We start from the raw sequence: 24,694 nt of genomic DNA on the forward strand, positions 1-24,694 counted from the left end.
GTTCAACTTTCATGTGTTTATTTTCTGAATAAAGAGTTTGAGTTATAGATGATCCTAAAGACTTTTCATCTCTATAACGTTAAACCTTGTTTGTACAAACTCGCCATAATTTGCTATTGCACAGAGAGTAGTTTTGTCTTATAATATGACTAAAAAAAATAAACCATGATGTCTGTGCCAACAGTCAGTGATAAGTGAATGGAGGATTAGATTAGTAACAAGAAGCTCATGAGTTAGTTTGGAAGGGGCAGATTAAAGTGTGTGCCAGAGACAGAGAGAACAGGTGTTTAGATTACCCCTGAAACAGCTGCAGGCAATATTTTAAAAGATTTTCTGTACAAACTAGTTTGTGGAAGAGTTTCAAACGGTCCCTTACCACACCCTCCACAGTTTTAGCATATTTTAGCACAATGTGAGGACTCTTCAGATGGTCCCTTATCCACCACAGGCATATTTACAAAGAACATCAAGGTTAAATTCTTGAACGATTTTGCGGTGACACCATCAGACCAGCTTAAATACGGGACAAATCACATCCTGTATTTATTCGATATGGGATGCATCATTTCATCTTTAAATAAGGGACAATCCCATATTTTATGGGATGGCTGGCAACCATAGGCCCAACGGTAATTGGCGGACCAAAGGCCATTGGCCGTTGACACAGAGAAAGCCCAGAGGTGGCATGATGAAACCCCGGAAGTGACAGTGGGAATGCAACTGGCCCTGGCATGCAGTAGCACGCCCTCATTTGGCCAGATAATGTAAACGCGGCTAATCATCACACAAGTGAAAAACATTCAAACACAAATGTGCACATGGCTAAATACACACTGGTACACACACTTCAAGTGAACATAAAAATCAAAACTGACCATTTACACATTCTTGGTCTCATTGTGTGCAATGCGTGAAATGCAATTAAAAAAAAATAGTCTTCATTATCTTTATCAAAATGTAATATCTTCTATGCTCATTTCCTATCCAAGATCTGAGTGATTTACACCCATCCTCCAGAACAGATGGTAAACTTCTATAGATAGCTTCATTATACAACATAACAGTAAATACTTTGCACTGCGGCATTTTAACACAAAGTTCCCCACATGGTGCCTGAAGGCATTAATAACACCAAACTATGGTGACTACCAACTCATGAACAGTTACTGAAATACAACATTACCTTTGGTCGGCCAAAACCAATACTTGCGCCGATGCTTCATTTTTCTCAATCCATTTCCCATTATATTTCCCATTATATTTTATTTTGAGTCACATTGGCGCATCTTTCCAACTCAACAATTTATTTACAGGGGAAAAGTTTGATCAACCTCCTCTCCGTCTTCTCACACTCAACTGCTGTTGTACACTTTCCCAGAGTCACAGTAAAACTTCCCATTGCCCGCATGTTGGAGATCATTACAGTGAAAATGTTCGGCCAAAGTCCAGACAATCAATCACAGTCCATCAGCCAAACTCCCGCACACAGAGAGAATGAATTAAAGATAGTGATGGAGCTGCAGGGAAGAGTTCAGGCCTTCCACTAAAGGTGTGTAGAGAAAGTGAAGTCAGGCTTCTTGTAGATGAATGGAGGACAAAAATAGCCACTGTACCTCCACTTACTCTCTCTCTCTTTACCTCCTCATTTTGCTGTAGGGCTTTACTGGTTGTTTAGATCAGTGTTACTATCAGAAATAATTAATAATTATTTCTTTAGTTATTAATTAATATTTAAATTAATTAATTGAATCTAACTCATTAAAACCTCATATGGGGCTCCAGTAAATGTAGTGCGCTACGTTTAGGAGCAAGTTTGGTTATTAGCAATAATTAATAATCATCAAAGATAATTATTCATTATTAAAATCAATAGAACATTGATGAGAATCAATGTTAGCTTTTTCTAATCCTTTAAATCAACAATTATCAAAGATAATTATTAATTATTAACATTGATGAAACATTGATTAAAACTAACACTAGCTTATTGATCCTTCAAATTCAACAATCATCAAAGATAATTATCAATTATCAAAAATCAATAGAATATTAATAAGGAGTAATATCGCCGGGCCACCACCCTGGAATCAGGGACTAATAACCAGATAGTATAACAGTCTTAATATTAGATTGTTCTCTTAGGAAAATCGACATCCGCAGAATATCGATTTTCGAAAAGAAACAATGAAGGCTTGAATCCGAGCACTGACATCCCGTCAGCATGACACAGGTGTATGCAAAACAAACCAAAACACTTCTCTTTGAAATATAACAAAGTTTATTTATGCAGTAATATCAATTAGTAATTAATACAATGCAGTCAATAAACTTCCGACTTACAACTACAAACTAAACAGTGATATGATTAGATATGATAACCAAAATAAGCCTGTAACACATGAGGGTGTGTGTGTGTGTGTGTGTGTGTGTGTGTGTGTGTGTGGTTAGTACAAGAGAGAGAGAATATAGTGACGGCCCTAAAGCCGATTGCACGACCGTGGGAGAGAAAGCATCTGTTAGTTTATCGCTCAGAGACGCGGTGGACGGCTCGTAAACAGTCCCGCGTTCTTTGACTCTTAATGGATCAAAACAGTTTGCTGGTCTCACCCGCGATGGCGAAAATGCACAACAGTCCAATTTGGTTGGACCACAATACAGCAAAACAAATTCGTGATAATTAATACCCTGAGTATTAATAATGAGCGGACAAGGCGGTCCGTAAACTGTACAAGCAAAAAAAAACCTTGAAACACAAGAATAACACACTATAATCTCTGCCCAGACGTAAACCTCTTGAATCGCATGAGGACACAGGTAGAATGTGTTTTCCTCTGTCCTTTAACTCTGACCCGGTTCCTTGAGGCTCGTGTGATGACGGGAGGCCGTTTCCTCGCTCTGTCGGCAGGCAGTACGGCTGTTGATTCTCGGCGGGCTGGCGGAGAACTCAGAAATGTCGACTTGATTGAAGATGGAAGAGAAAACTTTAATCTCTTCACTTCTGCAGGCAAACAGATGAAGATGTGGATTGCTCGGTGGTCTCCTTCGGATCCGTTAGAGTGTTCGGTGGAACACAGAGTAATCTCAACTCGTCCAACGAGATGGAGATTATATGGCCACAGTTTCAAGTTGGACATTACTTCCTTGTGCCACGAGGTTGCACCTGAGAGCAGCGATGAGCTACGTCTATACACGGTGAACAAAGTTGCTGGAAGCAAATCCAGCGTAACCAGAGGTATTTCGACTCCTGATGATGTCATGGTTTGTGGGATGTTCTGTCATGTGCCTCATCCAATAGGAGTTGAGAGTTCGATCCTTTAGTGAGCAAGGCTTCATGGGATTTGTAGTCTGTTTTGGACTCCCTTTGTTTGATTTTGGCACGATTTTTATCAGTAAGATTTACGACTTGGTGTGTGGGGGCTGAGTTAGGTTTTACGACTGTGTTAGGCCTGCCTTTGTCTTCTATCTGAATACACGAGGCCCAACATTGCTCAACTTTAAAGAGTAGTCCAGTTCACAAAATCATGTTTCAAAACATCCATTACTATTCCCATTAAAGAAGATAAAGTCAGACACTTGACATTAAAATTAGTTCTTAATGAGGGCTTCTGCAAAAAGAAAAAAGAAAAAAAAAAAAATCCTACTTACATCATAGTATTCCATCTGTTTCCAAGATATTTTCCCCTCATTTTCAAAGCTTCTTCATTCATTGATCTTGATCGGAGGAGAGACATAAACACTTTTGGTGTTCTTGTAGAAACATCTCATTACTGTATGTTGTTGTTCCAGGTTGATCCACTGAATCTAGAGTCTCAACAGGACTGTAGGTGGGTGAACGAAGCTTTGCTCCTGGTCTTGAGTCTACAATAATCATAGGGAGTAGTGCATGGTGTTCAAGAAACGGGAATGCCTCATATCTCCATTCAGTGGGAGGAAACTCAGGAAACTACAGCCCTGTGGAGTATTTGCCAAGCAGATGAATCACAGCCAGATTGAGCAGATCTGCCCAGGGTGGAGGGTTGGGTTACGTAAGAGATTTAACTGCCATTACTATCACTACTACACCAATAGTTGCATCTCATATGTAAACAGATCAGTGAATTGACCTGGGTGAACCTTGAGTCAACTATGGGTAAAATCAGTAAACTACGGTCAGGAATACAAATGGAATGGCTGAAATTAAAGAGGGTGTGTTTCCAGAATGAGAAAATCCTTTCACGATTAAAAAGTCAGACTTAAAGAAACAATATGCCTTACCTATACCTCTCCTATCTTGTTTTATTAATATTTCTGTCTTTTCTCTTCCGTACCATTATTTATTACAGAGTGTGTCAATGCACCTGCCATTCGTTTGAGACTTAGATAGTGTTCTTTATAGCTTATTACAATCACTGATATAACATGGCTAACACAAGTCCTTGCAACACCCCTGTCTGCCATGTATTGTGTTCTTTACAATGGGTAAGAAAGGAATTCACCCTTCCCAGCATCAGAACTTGAGCATGAATTTTCCCTCTTTGACGGGAAGTGTGTCATTTTAGAATGACCTTGCCAGGCTTTTCCCATGTATGTACACAAGCCCCAGAAAAAGTGGTACAACAAATAATGATGCATAAGCTTCACCCTACTATTAGCATTTTCCTGGGAAATATTTCTACTTTTCTTGTTGTGAAAAAAAAAGCACTTTTATGGGGGTCCTGATTTTAAACTTTAAATTCAGAACATAATAACACAAGTTTGAAATATCAATTCATATGACAGGAGCTTTCACTGTACATTTAACACTTCACATCAAAGTATGTAAATGTCATTAACAGAGACCCACTCTAGCAAGAATTGCAATATTTGTTAAAAACTATTTAAAAATACCTTAAAATGTTGAACTGTATCACAACAATTGATGTGGTAGGACAAAAATTGCATATTGATTGTCACAGCTTGCTAAAGTCACACAATAGTCACCCCAAAGACCCCATTTCCACCAGGTATTAAGATTAGTTTTTGGTGATCCAATCACAACTGGTCAGCACTAAATAGAGGTGGAAACAGAGTCCAAAACATTTTGTGATCGAATCACTGAAACCACATATGGAGGTCATCAAAAACACATGTGACCACATCATATGTTAGTTCTAAACACTAACCCATCCTGAATGCATCCCGGACAGCAGCGAAGGACCACCCCCACCCATTAATCGACTGCTGCGCTAAAACAAGAGTTTAAACTTTACCGATTATGTACAGCTTTAAAAGAAAAAGAAAAAACATCCGATCAGAAAATGTAAAGTGAATACATATACAAGCACAAGAACTTCACGGATCTTCTTCAGTGAACATCATCAACATGCAGAGACACACTAAAATAACATTCTGCTAGAAACTTTTTGCTCTTGATGAACAAAAAACAACTGATAACAGCTCTAAATGATGTGTATCGGGTCCCCACTATGGTAGCAGCAACACTCACAAATGTTTACAGAACAAGCGGGAAACCGCTGTGCCAGTAGCTTTTTCAGTATTGGTTAAGTGATAGGAAGACTAAGGGGGCTTTCACACTGGGCACGTTTGCTGCGGTCCGATTCTGAGTGCGATTGTTCCCGGTGCCCCCCGCAGCTTTGGTCTGGTTTCACACTCACTTGATTCTATCGAACCCCGGTCCATTTGCGTTCATCTTACGTCATCACAAACACGCATGGAGAACACAACGCGGCTCATCATACTTTTAGTTTTTTTGTTATTTTGGTGCCATTATGCACTGCAGAGTGAATGACAACTGCGTATATGTGCGCTTCATGGCGTAACTCATTAAATGTCCAGGGGAAGGCGGCTTGCTGCCGCTCGCAAATGGTGTTTGAGGAGACTGCTGATTGCAAGGAATTAATTTGCATCTTTGTTTACACTGCACGCTTACGCTCGTGTCCAAGGTGAAGTTATCGCCTATTATACCCTATGGTGTATAGATAGATAGATAGATGTCGTCATCGGCTAAAACGCATGCTTTGGTTACTTTACTTCCTGAACGAGTGCGCACCCGAGTCCAAGTTGCTTTCACATTCACGCGAATCGCTCTACAGTTCCATTGCAACCAAACTCAGACCACCTCCTACAGGTAGTCTCGGGTTCAGTACCGTGGTGCGCTCCCCGGTCCGCATGACAGCTTTCACATTACCAATTTTTCATGCGAACCATGCTGTGTTTCGAACTAAACTGCTAGTGTGAAAGCACCCTAAGACTTTCTGAATATGTATGGCAAACCAATCTAATCTGTTGCATATTAGATGTAAATCCAACATTACTGTGGGGCCAAAAACAGATACTGTCAAGTTAGCACTTTGAAACATCCGCTCACTAAAGAACGAGTCGTTTCTAGTAAATGACCTCATCACCACAAACAACCTGGACTTTGTTTCTAAATGAAACTTGGTTAGATACCAGCTGCAGTGCAATATTCCTCAATGAGTCAGCCCCTCCAAACTTTACTTTTATGAGTGTCTGCAGAGATGTTAGGAGAGGTGGAGGATTAGCTGCAATATTTAAAGATGTCATTCAATGCAAGCGTCACTTGGTGATTACTTGACCTTTGAATATCTAAGTATTGTACTAAAAGTGGCTCCATGCATTCTATTTATAATTATTTATAGGCCTCCAAAATACTCTCCTGGCTTTGTTGATGATTTTACAGAACTTTAAGATTTTACTCAACAACTTCCTCTGAATTTGACTGTTTTATTATTGTTGTGGATTTTAACATTCATATAGATAATCCTGAACACAACACTGCAAAAGAACTCACAGCAGTTTTAAACACTTTTGATCTGACTCAACATGTAGATGGACTCGCAGACAATCGCGGACACACTCTTGATCTGCTCATTAGCCAGGGTCTAAACATTTCGTCCACTATTAAGGACTTTGCGCTATCTGACCATTTCTGTATTTTCTTTGAAATATTGATTTCTCCTGCCACTGCAGTTAGATCTGTCTCTGTCAAAACGAGGTACATAAATGAGAACACCAGTGTGCAATTTATCAAAGTAATATCTTTGAAACCGAGTATATCCGCAGACTGTGTTGACAATCTCCTCAATCAATTTAACTCAATTTAAAAATGCTATTGATGGCATTGCTCCTGTAAAGGTCCGGACGATCACCCGGCAGGCATAAAGCACCTTGGAGAAACACAACAGCAATGAAAAACATGAAATGAAAATGCAGGAAAGCAGAACGAATGTGGCGGGAAACACAACTTGAAGTCCAATATAATATCTATAAAGGCAACCTTCATGCTTTCAATTTGGAATTAGGCACAGCTAGGCAGACCTTCTTCTCAAACATTATTAACAGCAATATAAACAACACCCGCACTCTTTTTGCTACTGTAGAGAGACTAGCAAACCCCCAACACAGGTTACCTGTGAAATGCTCTCTGACAGAAAATGCAACAAGTTTACATCTTTTTTTCATGAAGATAAATTATATTAGAATGGCGATCAGCTCATCTTCATGTTGCACTTAGGTCAGACAGCACCCATCACAAAAACTTCAAAAACCAGTCACCATGTCTGATTTTGAGGAAATTGATGGCAAAACGCTTTTAGAAATAGTACAGCATCTTAAAACTTTAACCTGCTGTCTTGACACACTCCACACATAATTTCTCAAAAATGTGTTTAACTGTCTGGAAAAAGATCTGTTACAAATAGTAAATGCGTCACTCCTTTCAGGCACATTTCTGAAATCCCTGAAAACTGCAGTTTTCAAGCCCCTTCTTAAAAAGTATAAATCTAGATAACTCAATATTGAATAACTACTACGGGTTTCCACTGGCGCCATGTGAGGTTCGGAGTGTGAACGGTGAGCTCTGTGCACTTTGCTAGCTGTCTTACTGTACATACACTTGGTCTGAGGAAGCTGGACGCCTTTTTTGTTTCTTTTTGTGCTGGTTCCGCTTAGCGGCTGGAGCTTGCTTTGTGGAATAACACTTCTTATGGACAGTTGTGGATGAATCTGCTCGTTCTTTGTACTTTTGCCTCCTATTGGTTGGAGTTTGTTTTGTGGAGTATTTTTTGCAGGACATTGGAAGGATTAAGTCATCTGCTGCACTCATGAACAGCTGGCTCACTGAACATTCGTTTGACTGTCCGAGGAATCTGAACGGATTATTCTTTTTTTTTTTTGTGCTGGTTCTGCTAGAGGCTGGAGTTTGTTTTATGGAGGAGCACACCTTCAAAACAGTTCTGTGAATGAATCTACACATTCTTTGTATTAATTCTGTCTAATGGCTTTAGGTTGTTTTACAGAATATTTTCTGTTATGTAATTTTGTCTCACATAATTTGTATAGAAACACTGGACTTGAGCAATCTGACGGCAAAGTTCTCGTGGGGACTTTCGTAGGCGTGCATGGACTGTTTGAGTTTGGAGGGATAGATGCCAGTTGGTGCTGTCGTGCGTGGGGTTAATGCGCACATTTTTCTTTTTTCTGTTCATTTGGTTCGGGGTGGAAGTTTGGGGGTTGTTTGTTGCACTAATGGAGAATGTGGTCTTTATAATTTTATTTTTGACACACAATCTATGTTTTCTAATATGTCAAAATGTCAAATGTTAATATGAGTGGATTGTCTCTCTCCACATGGAATGTGAATGGGTTGGGGCACCCCATAAAAAGGAGGAAAGTTATTACTTTTCTTAAACGTAAGAAATATGATATAGTGTTACTTCAAGAAACACATCTCTCCCCGCAGGAAGCTGAAAAATTTGGGAAGATATGGGGTGGACATGTTTTTTTTAGTGTTGGCTCAAGTAAGAGCAGGGGAGTCATTATATTGGTAAATAAACATCTACAATTCAAATGTCTCAAACAGATTAAAGATAAATTAGGAAGAGTCATTATTGTTTTAGCTGAAATTCAAGGGCAAAGGTTGATTTTGGCTAATATTTACGCACCTAACGCTGATGATCAGGGCTTTTTTATAGATCTTGAAGGGATGCTGCAAACTGCTGGCACCCCTCATGATATAATATTGGGAGGAGACTTTAATCTTTTGATGGACTCAGTCCTTGATCATAGTGAAGCAAAAGTGTGTAAACCCCCTAGAGCAACATTGACGCTTCACAGGATGTGTAAAAATCTTGGCCTTTTTGATATTTGGAGACTTTTACTCCTAATTTTTAAGGACTATACATTCTTTTCATCAGTCCATAAGATTTATTCTAGAATAGATTTTTTTTTTTTTTTTTTTTAAATCTATGTCCCTCATTTCATCTGTTGTTGATTGCTCAATTGGAAACATTTTAGTCTGATGGCCTCAGAGAATTGACCCGATTGAAATATAGATATAATACTATTTTGTCGCGGAATGTGGAGTTTTGGTTATTCAGGGCAAGACAGTCATACTTTGAGTCGGGGGACAAATCATGGATGCTTTTGGCTAGATATATAAAACAGAGAGAGTCTTTTTCTACCATTCCCTCAGTGAAATTTGCTGGTGGTGAAATTTTTACCTCAGCCATTGATATTACTAATGCTTTTAAAGAATTCTATCTTGATCTCTATAGTTCCACGTCTTTGTCTACTGATGAAGATATTAGAAACTTTGTGGAACCATTAGAACCCCTAAACCGACGACAGAGCAAAAAAATTCTCTTGATTCTGAGATAACCTTGGAGGAGCTTGGTGAGGCAATTAAGGCCTTGCCTACAGGCAAGGCTCCAGAGCCAGATGGCTTTGCCACTGAGTTTTTTTTAGATCTTATGCTACAGAACTGGCTCTACTTTTGCTAGAAGTTTATATGGAATCATTAAAGAATGGAAAACTCCAGCCAACCATGACACAAGCCCTGATTACATTAGGCATTTCATCAATTTCATGTGGTCAGTGGTGAATGATCAGACTCCGTTCGCTGCCATCTCACTTGAAGCCGAAAAGGCATTTCATATGGTAGAACGGGATTATCTTTTTAAGATTTTGGAAATATATGGGTTCGGGAATACTTTTATTGGATAGATTAAGTTACTTTATAGACACCCGCTAGTGGTGGTACAAACAAATGGATTAATTTCAGATTATTTTACTCTGAATAGGGGCAATCAGCAGGGTTGCCTCTTTCCCCATTATTGTTCTGTCTTGCCCTGGAACATTAGCAGACGTGATAAGAAAGGTGGAGGATTTTCCAGGGGTGACAGCGGGAGGTGTGGCGCATAAGCTTCTGCTTTACACAGATTATATTTTATTATTCGTCTCTGACCCTTCTAGATCTATGCCTTGCCTCCACAGAATTATTAATTCCTTTTCCAAGTTCTCAGGATACAAAGTCAATTGATCTAAATCCGAAGCTTTGGCTCTGACAGCATACTGCCCAGTAACGCTTTTCAGACAGGTGCCTTCCAGTGGCCCAAACAGGGCATTAAGTATTTGGGCATTTTATTCCCTGCAAATTTGTCTGATTTAGTCAGAGTTAATTTTGACCCTTTAATAAAAAGGTTTTCGAGCGATGAGGGCAGGTGGGCTTCATTACATTTATCTGTGATTGGGAAGATTAATGTTATTAAAATGAATTGTATTCTAAAATTTATCTACCTGCTACAGTCTCTCCCTGTAGATGTCCCCCTCTCTTTTTTCAAGCAATTTGATAACATAGCGAAGTCCTTCATTTGGAATAGTAAGCGTCCCAGATTACCTTTTAATGTTACCTAGGCCGACTGACAAAGGTGAGCTAGGCCTACACAAGATTTTGTTTTATTATTACGCGTTCGGTCTCAGACATTTGGCTCATTGGTCGCTTCCACCTGAGAGGGCCCCTCCCTGGTTTTGTATTGAACAGGAAGTTCTTGCCACTTTTTCGCCATTGCAAAGCCTTTCTATCAAACTAATTGGAAAAGTCGCACCCTGTTATCTTGCATTTGCACTAGGACATTTATTTAAATGTTGCCTCAAGCATATGGCTGAACCCCAAATTACATTATGTATTAATAAGTCCCATTTTCTGCTGGTCAGAGTGGATTGTGAGGGGGGTGAATACACTCGGTGACCTATATGAGAGTGGAGTGTTGAGATCCTTTGAAAATTTGGTTCAACACTTTGGGATTCCCAGATCTCAGTTCTTTAGGTATTTACAGCTGTGCCACCTGCTCTGTACTATTTTTGGGAGTAGCATACACCCCCCTAAAGTGGCAGATACTCTGGGATTGGTGATTACTGCTTTTGGAAAAGGCCATGAGGCATCAGTGTATTACTCCTTGCTAATTCAGAGTCTGGGGGACGGAGCTTTAACTTCTGTCAAGAGATTATGGGAGAAAGATTTAAACTTAGTATTGGAGGAGGGAGTGTGGGCTTGGATTCTAAAAAACGTCAAGTCTACATCTAGAGATGCAAGGGTGTGTCTTATGCAATTCCAGATTTTACATCGATTCTATTGGACCCCCTCTAGATTATATACAGTGCATCCTGAAATATTCACAGCGCTTCACTTTTTCCACATTTTGTTATGTTACAGCCTTATTCCAAAATGGATTAAATTCATTATTTTCCTCAAAATTCCACAAACAATACCCTATAATGACAACGTGAAAGAAGTTTGTTTGAAATCTTTGCAAATTTATAAAAAAAAATAAAAATAAAAAAATAATCACATGTACATAAGTATTCACAGCCTTTGCTCAATACTTTGTTGAAGCACCTTTGGCACCAATTACAGCCTCAAGTCTTGATGCTACAAGCTTGGCACACCTATTTTTGGGCAATTTCTCCCATTCTTCTTTGCAGGACCTCTCAAGCTCCATCAGGTTGGATGGGGAGCTTCGGTGCACAGCCATTTTCAGATCTCTCCAGAGATGTTCAATCGGGATCAAGTCTGGGCTCTGGCTGGGCCACTCAAGGACATTCACAGAGTTGTCCCGAAGCCACTCCTTTGTTATCTTGGCTTTGTGCTTAGGGTCATTGTCCTGTTGGAAGATGAACCTTCGCCCCAGTCTGAGGTCCAGAGCGCTCTGGAGCAGGTTTTCATCAAGGATGTCTCTGTACATTGCTGCATTCATCTTTCCCTCGATCTTGACTAGTCTCTCAGTTCCTGCCACTGAAAAACATCCCCACAGCATGATGCTGCCACCACCATGCTTCACTGTAGGTATGGTATTGGCCAGGTGATGAGCGGTGCCTGGTTTCCTCCAGACATGACGCTTGCCATTCAGGCCAAAGAGTTCAATCTTTGTTTCTCATGGTCTGAGAGTCCTTCAGGTGCCTTTTGGCAAACTCCAGGCGGGCTGTCATGTGCCTTTTACTGAGGAGTGGCTTCCTTCTGGTCACTCTACCATACAGGCCTGATTGGTGGAGTGCTGCAGAGATGGTTGTTCTTCTGGAAGGTTCTCCTCTCTCCACAGAGAAATGCTGGAGCTCTGTCAGAGTGACCATCAGGTTCTTGGTCATCTCCCTGACTAAGGCCCTTCTCCCCCGATCGCTCAGTTTGGCCGGGCGGCCAGCTCTAGGAAGAGTCCTGGTGGTTCCAAACTTCTTCCATTTATGGATGATGGAGGCCACTGTGCTCATTGGGACCTTCAATGCTGCAGACATTTTTCTGTACCCTTCCCCAGATCTGTGCCTCAATACAATCCTGTCTCGGAGGTCTACAGGCAATTCCTTGGACTTCATGGCTTGGTTTGTGTTCTGACATGCACTGTTAACTGTGGGACCTTATATAGACAGGTGTGTGCCTTTCCAAATCATGTCCAATCAACTGAATTTACCACAGGTGGACTCCAATCAAGTTGTAGAAACATCAAGGATGATCAGTGGAAACAGGATGCACCTGAGCTCAATTTTGAGTGTCATGGCAAAGGCTGTGAGTACATGTGATTTTGTTTGTTTTTTTTATTTTTAATAAATTTGCAAAGATTTCAAACAAACTTCTTTCACGTTGTCATTATGGGGTATTGTTTGTAGAATTTTGAGGAAAATAATGAATTTAATCCATTTTGGAATAAGGCTGTAACTTAACAAAATGTGGAAAAAGTGAAGCGCTGTGAATACTTTCCGGATGCACTGTAGGCTTGGTCTTGACACACCCACCTGCTGGCGATGCCAATCAGAAGTTGGAGACACAACACGTATTTTTTGGTGGTGTGTTAAGATCCAAGAATTTTGGTTGAAGGTTCAGAATTTTATGTGTGAAATATTAGGCACTCGGATTTAATTTTGTCTCAGACTCTGTGTTTTGGGTGATGGGGCGGTCATCGATATGGGGAATAAACACATAAAAAAAAATTGGGTTCTGACCAGTGTAATGATTGCCAGACAAATTATTTTAAGGGGATGTTGGTCGGCTGGTGCGCCCCCATTTCAGGAGTGGTGCATGGAGATGGGGAGGGTGGCGGATTTTGAGGAAGTGTCATTAAGAAGACTGGGTAACTTAGATTTGTTTGTTGGGAAATGGGGCAACTATTTGGAGTTTTTGGAGGGTTCTCGGGGAGGGGCAGTGGAGAGAGAAGTTTAGTTTTAAATCTGTGTGATTATCATATTTTTTTTTGTGTATGTCTATAATCATACAGGGATGTTGTTGAGGGTCAGGGTGGGGTTGGGGATTGGGAGGGGGAGGGGTAAGAGTGGGGTTAAATGTTGATTCTGTATATACAGGTTTTGCTTTTCTTTGTTATTTATATGAAATCAATAAAAAATGTTAATCAGAAATTAATAGTTTCAGTTTCAGATGCCATTGTAGAAATTTAGTATTCACCTGTCAGCCATGACTACTGTAATCAGTAAGTGAAAGTGTCAAATAACAGGACGGTTACGGTTACTGAGATTAAGCGAGTAGTATTCGGCTGGTCATGTGATTATAACGTGGCAGCCCCCATGTGCGGACCCTCTCCTTGTAGAATAAAACAGCTTTTATAAGGTTACTTATTTGACTGGAGTCTTCATTTTAATGTGAGTGCTCATGATTTCCTATACATATTGCAAAATTACAATTCATGTCTTTAGGAGTTTACGTTTTTTAATGAGGAAAAAATTGCCGAGTGCACCTTTAAAAAAAAATCACGATTTTTGTCATCAGTGCCTTCCTAAAAACACATTCAAAAGAAGAAAATATATCATTAATCTCTATGTTTGGGTCTCTGAGAGTTAAATTTTGAAAGCAAATGTCCACAGGAACACACTGGTCGTCCAGCAGTGCTGTGTTGTGAGCTGCCCAACTTTATGTGATGTTACACTGCCACCTGATGGATTTGTGTGTTATTATACAAGTTATCATATACAATGGAGATACTGTAAGCTCCTTACAGTAACATACATGTAAGATTTGTGTTTTCATTTAATTTCTTTTGCTGCTATGCCAGAACTTAATTTGGTAAAAATCATGTATGTTAGAGCAGATCTATTTAATCCCTACTGTGTTAAATCTCACAATGTTAAAATGACTTCCCTTTTCCTGCAGCAGGAGCCATGCACCCTACACAATTAAATATTTACTGGAGACTAATAGAGGAAGTGTGTCCATGAGCTATTTACATCATATCTATAACATCTCAAACTACAGCCGGCTACTCAAGATTATATGAACAACACCAAATGAAGTCTGCAGCTCAGACGACATCATGACAATTCTTGATCTGCCAATCGGACTGTGAATGACAAATAAACACCTCTACAGCACTGAATTCAGTGACATGGAGAAAGCACGGGATTCAGGGTAGTGCCAACAAGGATTAATAATTATCTTCAAAAACTATTTTTTCCATTGATTTATGAACTGCTTTAGTGGTCACTAAAAACCTAGTTTGAGCTCCGGTGCAGTGGCTATTGCAGGTGTTCACGCAAGGTTGCAGGTTCAAATAGGGCCTGAGTCATTTCACAAGTCGGGCACCTTAAATAAAACAGCAATGTTTTGAAAGTAAGCCACAGCGTTTTCACACTTCAGGAAGTCACAAACCAATGGCTTAGTTTCATTGCATGTTATACAGTAAAACCAGTACACACTACAACTTCAAGAAGTTGGTGGAAGAGCAGATTCATCCACAGCAGTGATGGGAAAAGCCAACACAGTTCATAATATCCTCAGATCCTGATTTCTTGAAGGAGATTTAAGAATATTAACACTGAAGACAAGTCTAAAGAAACATTTAAAGAATTAAACAGCGTTTGAAGACAACAATGCTGTCAATTTCACAAAATCATCTTAAAAGTTCCCCGCAGTGTCTTGAATAGGATGCAGTACTGATCATTCTCTGGATTTACAATAGTGAAGATCTTGCTTAACAGAGAAATACTGTTTTATCAAAACAACCAAATTTGCATTATTTTCTGACTGTTCACTTAAATAACCTTGAAACAAAATTTCTATGAACCAATTTTCAAATAACCAGAATGTTTTGCTGTAGTCAAAATTATACATATTGGCAATGATCCAATCACAGTCACACTGGACTCTTTATGGCACCAGCTGACTCAAACATCAGTGGCTGTTTGTGCCATTCAGAGTCTTTACAGAGGTCTGGATTCTCCCTCTAAAATGGCATACTGAGTATATCTAGTACTTAGACTGTATTTTTCAATAACATCTGTAATGGTGCACATTCATTGTCCTGAGGCTGTGAAATTGTGCAAGCTGGATCACAGAGATAACACATTTTACTATTGCAAACACTGTAACACAACTAGTTAAGACTTGTTAGCGTTCATTTCGTCAGCACAAACAGGGCTTTATTCCCACGTGTGGAAGAAAACGGAGTCTGGTGTGTATTACAGTGAATTCTCCACATTTTGCCTAATCCCTTGTGTGCTGTCAAAGATTAAGGAAACTCATGATGTAAAATTTGAGGGGCTTGAAAAGATTCTGTATTGAAACTAATAAACAAAGACCATTAAAAGCAGATCAGTGACTTTTCATTTAAAGCCTACTCGATCACATTAACACAGAGATTGAAATGATTCAGAGCTTTAATTTGATGTAACAGTACACGGTTGTTTCCCGCGGGTTAAGTGGCTCTCACCGGACTCACCTGAACATTCCGCGCATTTCTCCGCCGCCGCCGAATCTTCACGCTCCTTCGGCTTGGACTTCCTCCTGATAGCGTTTCTTCTTATGTCACTCATGTTTTCTATAGTTCGTTCCAACATTTAAATTACTTTTACAGCAAGCAACAGTTTAGTCCTTGTGTGCGCATGGAAACTGGTGATGTTCGTCCACGATGCATTTCACCTCGAAGTCTTTATGTTAAAAAGCGTCTGCGACATTAAAAACACTCTGCAGAAGTGAATGGAGACGTTTCCTGACCTTCTGTGTCTGCTCTTACAGTAATGTCCTGTACTGAGTCACAGTCTTGATTGGTTTATCAGAGTTCACCGCCTCCGACACACACCTGAAAACACACGAATCCAACATCATTTCCGCCGGGATGTGACTTGTTGCAGCAGTGGATTTAATCACAAAACTCTTATGCAGGGGCGGACTGGCCGTGGGGAGATCCGGGACTTTTCCCGGCCGGGAAACGGGGACGAATGGGCCACAAAACGGCGCCGCGATATGCCGAAGGGGGGTAGAGATAAGCAGAAATGCAGATATTCCTCCCCAACAACTTTTGGGCCAGTATCGATATGCAGAAAAGGACAGGGACCCCCTCCCCGCTCAACACATTTTGGGCCAGTTTCTATGTAAAATCCCAGATGGATTTCTCTTACCAGTGCGCCCCTGCTCTTATGTGATCAGAAGCGGTGTGTTACAGTCATTTTACCATGGTAAAGTGTGTTCTCACTGGATGAAAAGCAGCTAAATATTCAGAATAAAGAATTCTTGCAAGTCATTTGTTCATAAATAAGTTAAAGTTCACCCAAAGTGACAATCCTGTCATTATTATCTTTTCAATATGATGAAGTGAATGAGGAAGTAAAGCTCAGTAAAATAAAAAAAGCATCATGAAAGCATCATAAAACCAGTCCATATGACTCATGTGATGTATTTCAAGCCTTCTGAAGTCATTCAACATGTTTGTGTAAGAAACAGACTGAAATTTGAGTAGTTATTCACGATTATCTTCCTCTTCAGTTTGCTGTTAACTGCTGTGACCAGTGAACTGAACTCAAGAATAAACTCAAGTCTGATTCACAGACCAATCATTCTAATTTCTAAACAGTTTGGTGAATTGGATAAACCAATTCATTGAAAAGATCCGACTCAAAAGAACGAACAGTTTACTAATCTGACATTGTTACTTATCTTATATACTCATCAAGAATTGTAACATTGTTAGACGGCAAAAACAGAGTTGAAAAAAACTTTGATGTCTTTGTGTTCTGTTTTTTTGTTGATAGTAGTGTGAACTCGAGATAAGGTGCAAATATCAATGTGAGCTGTTATATATGAACATGGGGACCTTTCATACACATTATATCTCAGTATAGTCAGAACAGCACTCAGCAAATCTTGTTTTAAATTTTTATTTCACAAAAAAAAGTGTCCCTTCAGACTGTGCACATACAAGCATCCTGTAGCATGATCATTTGTCCTAAACTTATCCAATACATGACACTTCAGAGGCAGAAATCTACCCATATTAGTAGTTAATTAAACCAGTTTTCAAACTGAAACTCCTCTTGTCTTGTTGGGAACCATATAATGAGTTAGACTGAATAGAAACTGAGAGAACTGGGAGTCCAGAGCGATTATGAATAAGACCATTGATCTTATATCCTTCTTCATGTCATTAAATAGACGGAGCTTTGTTTCTGATTCACAATGGACACAGTTAAGCTTTGAGAAGGTTCTGATTGTATTCCATGTTGACACATCAATAACCTTTCAGTCAATAAATAAGACTGAAAATTTGTTTTTGTGGTTTACTTCTTGAAAAAAAAAAAAAAAAAAATATTGACATTTCTCATGTCCTGCTGGCACACATCACTGTATGATCGGAGGATAGACGCCAATATGATAGAAGATGATCCTGTGCCTATTTCAAAATGCATAGGTCAACGTTATTGTGCTTTACACAGAGGAAATAAACATTAAATTATGGAAGGAATCTACCAAAAAACATAGGTGAATATGGGATGCAGTAAATAGGGCTTGTTTTTTGGAGAAGAACTGAGAATAATTAACCTATGTTCAGATTTAGCAGCAGACTGTGATCAAACCTCGCTCTCACCAAAACTCCCTCAGACAAAGAGATTCACGAGTCGCTGAACTATATCCACCCAAACCAAACAGACTTATCTGACATCAACTCAGCAATAAAAAGAGAATGCAGGTATAAAATATATAATATTTGTGCATGTGCTTTGAAATAATGTCATGTTAAAAAAGAAAAAAAGGTCAAAGAAACATTCCATATGCAATGACATTATATCAAGAAGGTGAGATTTCCAAAACTTAATGGTTTATAATGACTGTAATACAAACTTCACCTCAGGAGCATTCATACTTTAAAGTCACTCTAACACTAACAGGAGTGACTCGAACATGTCTTGTTGAAAACTGTGTTTACACACCTCTCTCTGTATCAGTATCTGCAACCATTTATTAAAGTTCTTCTATGATTTCACACTTTTCTTTTGTTTTCATTTGTTTTCTAAAAATCAGAGATTACAAATATTAGTTGCAAAACTGATAATCACGTTCACGCCACCATATCATAATGTAGTCCTTTGTTGATATAATAAATATTGACTGTGCCTTTTGGTATTTTAAAGTGTATTTTCAAGCTTATTGTAAAATACTAAAGTTAAATGTTCTGAACGCAGCAAATCTGGATCCATCATTTCAATAGAGAGGAATACCAAAAAAAGACACCACACATAACTGTTTAAAATAAACAAACAAAAAGACAAATAAATAAATAAACAGATAAATAAAATAAATATAAAGTCAAAAGACCAATCCATTTGCTATTGTGCTCAACTTACTCTGGGTGGTAATTAATAATTGTTTTCACAATAAACATGAAATAATTCACCCTATTCATGAGTGTGAGGGTGAAATCAGGGCGGGTCCCTCTAGAATCACACAAGAAGAGGAGCATGTGATTGGCTGGATGCCTGATTGATGGGTCACTCAGAGCGGCAGGAAGTGCTTGTTCACTGACAGGAGCTAAGGGCCAAAAAGCTGAGAATGAAGGTCCAGACAGTTGAAAGGGTCACATGGAAGTCTGGATCCATCCTCGTGTGTCCGGTCCTTTTGAAGAGCTGACAACACATTACGACTGCCGACATACAGACAAACAACCAAAAGAGTGAGAGAGAGAGAGAGAGAGAGAGTCAGAATAACCGTGAGTTAGTATCAAAGGAAATCTTCATATCCTGTTTCTTTTTTTCAATTAAAATTTGTCATTGATTCAAAAATACACAACACATACACACCGAATCAACATTTAACATTAAACCCCCACTAATATCCCTCCCGTCACCAACCCCACCCTGACCCCCAATGAACACCCCTGTGGTCACATATAATAATACACACACACACAAATAAAATAAAATAAAATAAAATACAAATATATAATAAACATACATAATTAAACTAAAGTTCTCTCTCCCCATCCCCTCCCTGAGAGTCCCCCAAAAATGCCAGATAATTACCCCATTTCCTAACAAACAAGTCCCCAAACCCCAGCCTTCTACTTGCCACCACCTCAAAAGCTGGCACCCTCCCCATTTCCACACACCACTCCAAAAACGAGGGTGCTCCATCCGACTTCCATCCACTTAAAATAATTTGACTGCCAATCATGATACTGGTCAGAACCCAATTTTTTATGTTTATCCCCAAATTTATGACCGCCCCATCACCCAAAATACAGAGTTTGGGGCAAAGTTAAATTTGAGTGCCCAATTCATCACACATAAAACTCTGAAACTTCAACCAAAATTCTTGGATCTTAACACACCCCCCCAAAAAATGGGTTGTGTCTCCATCTTCTGATTGGCATCGACAGCAGGTGGGTGTGTCTTTAAGACCAAGCCTATATAATCTAGAGGGGGTCCAATAGAATCAATGTAAAATTTGAATTGCATAAGGCACACCCTTGCATCTCTAGATGTAGACTTGACGTTTTTTGAATCCTAGCCCACACTCCCTCTTCCAATACCAAGTTTAAATCTTTCTCCCTTAATCTCCTGATAGAAGTTAAAGCTCCGTCCCCCAGACTCTGAATTAGCAGGGAGTAATACACTGATGCCTCATGACCTTTTCCAAAAGCAGTAATCCCCTCTCCTAGAGTATCTGCCGCTTTAGGGGGTGTGTGCTACTCCAAAAAACAGTACAGAGCAGGTGGCGCAGCTGTAAACACCTATAGAACTGAGATCTGGGAATCCCAAAATGTCGCGTGACGCCATGCGAGGTTCGGACGTGTGAACGGTGAGCTCTGCGCACTTAGCTAGTTTTAAATTTTTTTGTGACCTAAACCGGTGAGATTCAATATACTCTGTTAAGCATAACTGTTCTATGAAGACAATATGTCAAAGAATTCAAAATCCTCGGGCTCTGGAGACATTAAAAGACACTTACATGCTCAAGCTGATGCCTCTGACAGGGCCGCAGACCGGGGACGCAATTTGGATTGATTGAATCGTGAAAATTCTCCGAGTTGGTTACAAGATTGTCAGACGTCAAGAAACGGATCAATTATCTGGAGTCATCGGAAAGGGAATTAGCTGCTAATCTGCTAGTGACCAAGGCAGATTTGCAGTGCATCTGGGAAAAGTTGGAAGACCTTGAGAATCGTAGCTGGCAAAACAACGTCCGAGATATGGTGAAAATCCTAGACGAGCTCTTCCCGAGTCTGCTCGACATAACAGGCCATAAGCTGGAAATCAAGCGAGCTCACAGAGTCCCGGCTCTCAGATCGGCTGAGGGAGACAGGCCCCGACCGATTCTGGCCAAATTTTTGAGTTCATCCAATAAAGATCTCGTGTTACGCGAGGCGAGGTGTAAAGGAAAGCTTTCTTGGAAGTACTACAACATTTTCTTGTTGCCAGACTTTGCAAATTCGACAAGAGAGAAATGTGATTGATTAAGGAATGCAAGAAACTCTTACATCAACGGAAGATCGCTTTTGCACTGATGTTCCCGGCCAAATTGAGAATAGATACTAAGGATGGCCGCAAAGTATTTACATGCCCACAGCAAGCACTGTCCTTCATAAACTCATTGGGATGAGTACGCAATTTAGTGATTTTCATGTTGCTCCTGAGTGAGTTTGACTTACTGGACATTCACTTTACTGTCCGAGAAAACTGGGCACCTTGTTTATTTCTTCTTGTGATGGTTCCGCCTAGCGGCTGGAGTTTGTTTTGTGGAACAACACTCCTTCGGGACAGTTTTGGATGAATCTGCTCATTCTTTGTACTTGTGCCTCCTACTGGATGGAGTTTGTTATGTGGAATATTTTTTTGCAGGAAATTGGAAGGATTAGGTCATCTGCTGCACTTATGAAACAGCCGGCTCACTGAACATTTGTTTGACTGCCCGAGGAAACTGAACGTTTTTTATATTATTATTATTATTATCATATATATATATATTTTTTTTTGTGTGTGTGTATGTGTGTTGGTTCTGCTAGAGGCTGGAGCTTTTTTGGGGAGGAACACACCTTCGGGACAGTATGTGGATGAATCTACACATTCTTTGTGTTTATTCTGCCTATTGGCTGGATTTTGTTTTATAGACTTTCTTCTGTTGTGTAATTCTGTCTCACAAAATTTGTATAGAAGCACCGGACTTGAGCAATCTGACGGCAAAGTTGTTGCGGGGGCTCTCGTAGGCGTACATGGACTTTTTGAGTTTAGAGGGATGGATGTCGGTTGGCGCTGTCATGCACGGGGTTAATGCGCACGTTATTCTTTTTTCTGTTTGTTTGATTCGGGGGGTAGTTCGGGGTTTGATTGTTGCACTAATGTTGAAAAGTGGTCTTTATAATCTTGTTTTTGACACACAATCTATTTTTTCTAATATGTCAAAATGTCAAATGTTAATATGAGTGGATTGTCTCTCTCCACATGGAATGTGAATGGGTTGGGGCACCCCATAAAAATAAGGAAAGTTATTTCTCTTCTTAAACGTAAGAAATATGATATAGTGTTTCTTCAAGAAACGCATCTTTCCCTGCAGGAAGCTGAAAAATTTGGGAAGATATGGGGTGGACATGTTTTCTTTAGTGCTAGCTCAAGTAAGATCAGAGGAGTCATTACATTGATAAATAAACATCTAAAATTCAAATGTCTCAAACAGATTAAAGATAAATTAGGAAGAGTCATTATTGTTTTAGCTAAAATTCAGGGGCAAAGGTTGATTATGGCTAATATTTTCGCACCTAACGCTGATGATCAGGGCTTTTTTATAGATCTTGAAGGGATGTTGCAAGCCGCTGGCACCCCTCATGATATAATATTGGGAGGAAACTTTAATCTTTTGATGGACTCAGTTCTTGATCATAGTGAAGCAAAAGTGTGTAAGCCCCCTAGAGCAACATTGATGCTTCACAGAATGTGTAAAAATCTTAGTCTTACAGATATTTGGAGACTTATGAACCCATCTGGTAGGAACTATACATTTTTTTCATCAGTCCATAAGATCTATTCTAGAATATATACTTTATATCGAAGTCCCTCATTTCATCTGTTGTTGATTGTTCAATTGGAAACATCTTAGTCTCAGATCATGTCCTGGTGAGTTTAGAGGTGTTGCCACATATGGAGAAAAGGAAATCATATAGTTGGCACTTTAATGTATCCCTTTTGCAAAATCTTGAATTCCAACAAATGTTAAAGGCTGAAATCAATGTTTATATGGAGACCAACTGGTCCTCAGTATCCTCTGTGGGCGTGGCTTGGGAGGCACTTAAGGTGGTTCTTAATTCATCAAAAAGTCCAAAGCACGAGAACTCGTGGAGTTGGAAGGGAATATTTTGCCACGGAAAGTGGAGTTTTGGTTATTCAGGGCAAGACAGTCATACTTTGAGTTGGGGGAAAAAGCAGGGAAGCTTTTGGCTAGATATATAAAGAAGAGAGTTGTTTTCTACCATTCCCTCAGTGAAATTTGCTGGTGGTGAAATTTTTACCTCGGCTATTGATGTTAATAATGCTTTTAAAGAATTCTATCTTGATCTTTACAGTTCTATGTCTTTGTCTACTGATGAAGATATCAGAAACTTTGTGGAACCATTAGATCTTCCTAAACTGACGACAGAGCAAAAAAATCTCTTGATTCTGAGATAATCTTGGAGGAGCTTGGCAAGGTAATTAAGGCCTTGCCTACAGGCAAGGCTCCAGGGCCAGATGGCTTTGCCACTGAATTTTTTAGATCCTATGCTACAGAACTGGCTCCACTTTTGCTAGAAGTTTATACTGAATCATTAAAGAATGGAAAGCTTCCTCCAACCATGACACAAGCCCAGATTAGTCTGATTCTTAAAAAGGACAAAGATCCAAGCAAGTGTAAAGGTTCTTTGACATATTGTCTTCATAGAACAGTTATGAAACAGTGTGTATCGAATCTCACCGGTTTATGAGAAAAAAGTATTAAAAACTAGCAAAGTGCGCAGGGCTCGCCGTTCACACGTCCAACCCTTGCATGGCGCCATGCAACTCTCCCCATATACTGTTTCTTAATAAATTAGAACAATTGTTGTAAAAAATCCTGTTAAATAATTTAGAAGCTATTAACTGATTAAACATGAACGTTATTACAAACATGAATATTATCACTGTTAACAGACAAACACACGGGCACATGCTAATGCCAGCAGATTTTAAAGCTGAAGTGTCATTTGTGTGCCACTAGCATAACCAAACGGAACTGCAAAAATAATGAGTTTTCAAACGTGTTTCCTGAAAACTTCCCTCTTCTGACTTTAGTTGAGTCAGTTTTTCTGAGTCTGGCAGGTCATGATGCTCATACAGATTTTTTTTATGGCACCACAGAGTTTAGCTTACTTATAATTACTTATCTCTGAATATTAAACTGGGATTGGAGAAAATATTTTAACATGGGGAAAAAATGGCCTGTATCACCTTTAAAAGCAAAAAAATAAAAAATAAATAAATAAAAAAAAAAGAGTAACATTGACATGGGAACAAAAAAACGTTGTCTGTATTTAATAACTCAGGATGAGAGGATGGTGAAGGGATTATGGGCATCTAAAGTTTTGCTTGTCGTTGCAAAGATACGCCAACTGAATTCTGTGTAACAGATTAAATGTGTGATCAAGCTTAACTAAATATAACTAATTAGCACTTGAAGAAGCAGGCGAGTGTGTGAAAAAGTGCCCTGTTGGGTGGATCCTGTTAAGAATATATTTGACTATGTGACAAAGTGTGACATCTTACAAGTCTAGAGAGAGAGAGAGAGAGAGAGAGAGAGAGAGAGAGAGAGAGAGAGCTCCTCCAAAGGTCGGGTTACCTGTGATGCCCTCAAGGGCCTTAGTTGTGGGGAGGTTGTCAGTTCTGAAGCAACAGGCTGCTGACAGTCTAAGAGAGACTGATACATTAGACTAAACTTGTGATCACAACTAATATCTTTCAGTGTAAACACATGAGTGAAATAAACTTCTCAATACAGTTACTGTAACAATTATATTTAAAGCCTCCAAATGAAAAACTTTGAATTCACTAATTTTATTTATATTTATTTAAACTGGAGGAAACGTCACTGAGTTGAAGAGTGCTCTTGTGTTTGTCTTGACTGCTTTGAGCAAAACAGCATTTGACACTT

At 39.5% G+C, this 24,694-nt stretch overlaps 2 protein-coding genes across 4 annotated transcripts in view; both read right to left on the minus strand.

The window, feature by feature from the left end:
* The window catches only part of LOC127456205 (FYVE, RhoGEF and PH domain-containing protein 4-like), an 85,784-nt gene extending 69,543 nt beyond the window's left edge, over nt 1–16,241 (minus strand). Inside the window, exon 1 of one of the 3 annotated variants that reach the window (XM_051724577.1) lies at nt 15,990–16,241. In XM_051724577.1, the coding sequence (XP_051580537.1) occupies nt 15,990–16,107 (118 nt within the window). In that variant the 5' untranslated portion in view covers nt 16,108–16,241. The remainder of the gene's footprint in view (nt 1–15,989) is intronic. The other 2 variants (XM_051724576.1, XM_051724579.1) reach the window with 2 other exon arrangements.
* Nucleotides 16,242–17,415: 1,174 nt separating this feature from the next.
* The window catches only part of LOC127456207 (protein bicaudal D homolog 1-like), a 68,481-nt gene continuing 61,202 nt past the window's right edge, over nt 17,416–24,694 (minus strand). Inside the window, exon 8 of the mRNA XM_051724586.1 lies at nt 17,416–19,184. Within this exon, the coding sequence (XP_051580546.1) occupies nt 19,179–19,184 (6 nt within the window). The 3' untranslated portion in view covers nt 17,416–19,178. The remainder of the gene's footprint in view (nt 19,185–24,694) is intronic.

Source organism: Myxocyprinus asiaticus, chromosome 18 (genome assembly GCF_019703515.2).
Source record: "Myxocyprinus asiaticus isolate MX2 ecotype Aquarium Trade chromosome 18, UBuf_Myxa_2, whole genome shotgun sequence".
NCBI lineage: Eukaryota > Metazoa > Chordata > Actinopteri > Cypriniformes > Catostomidae > Myxocyprinus > Myxocyprinus asiaticus.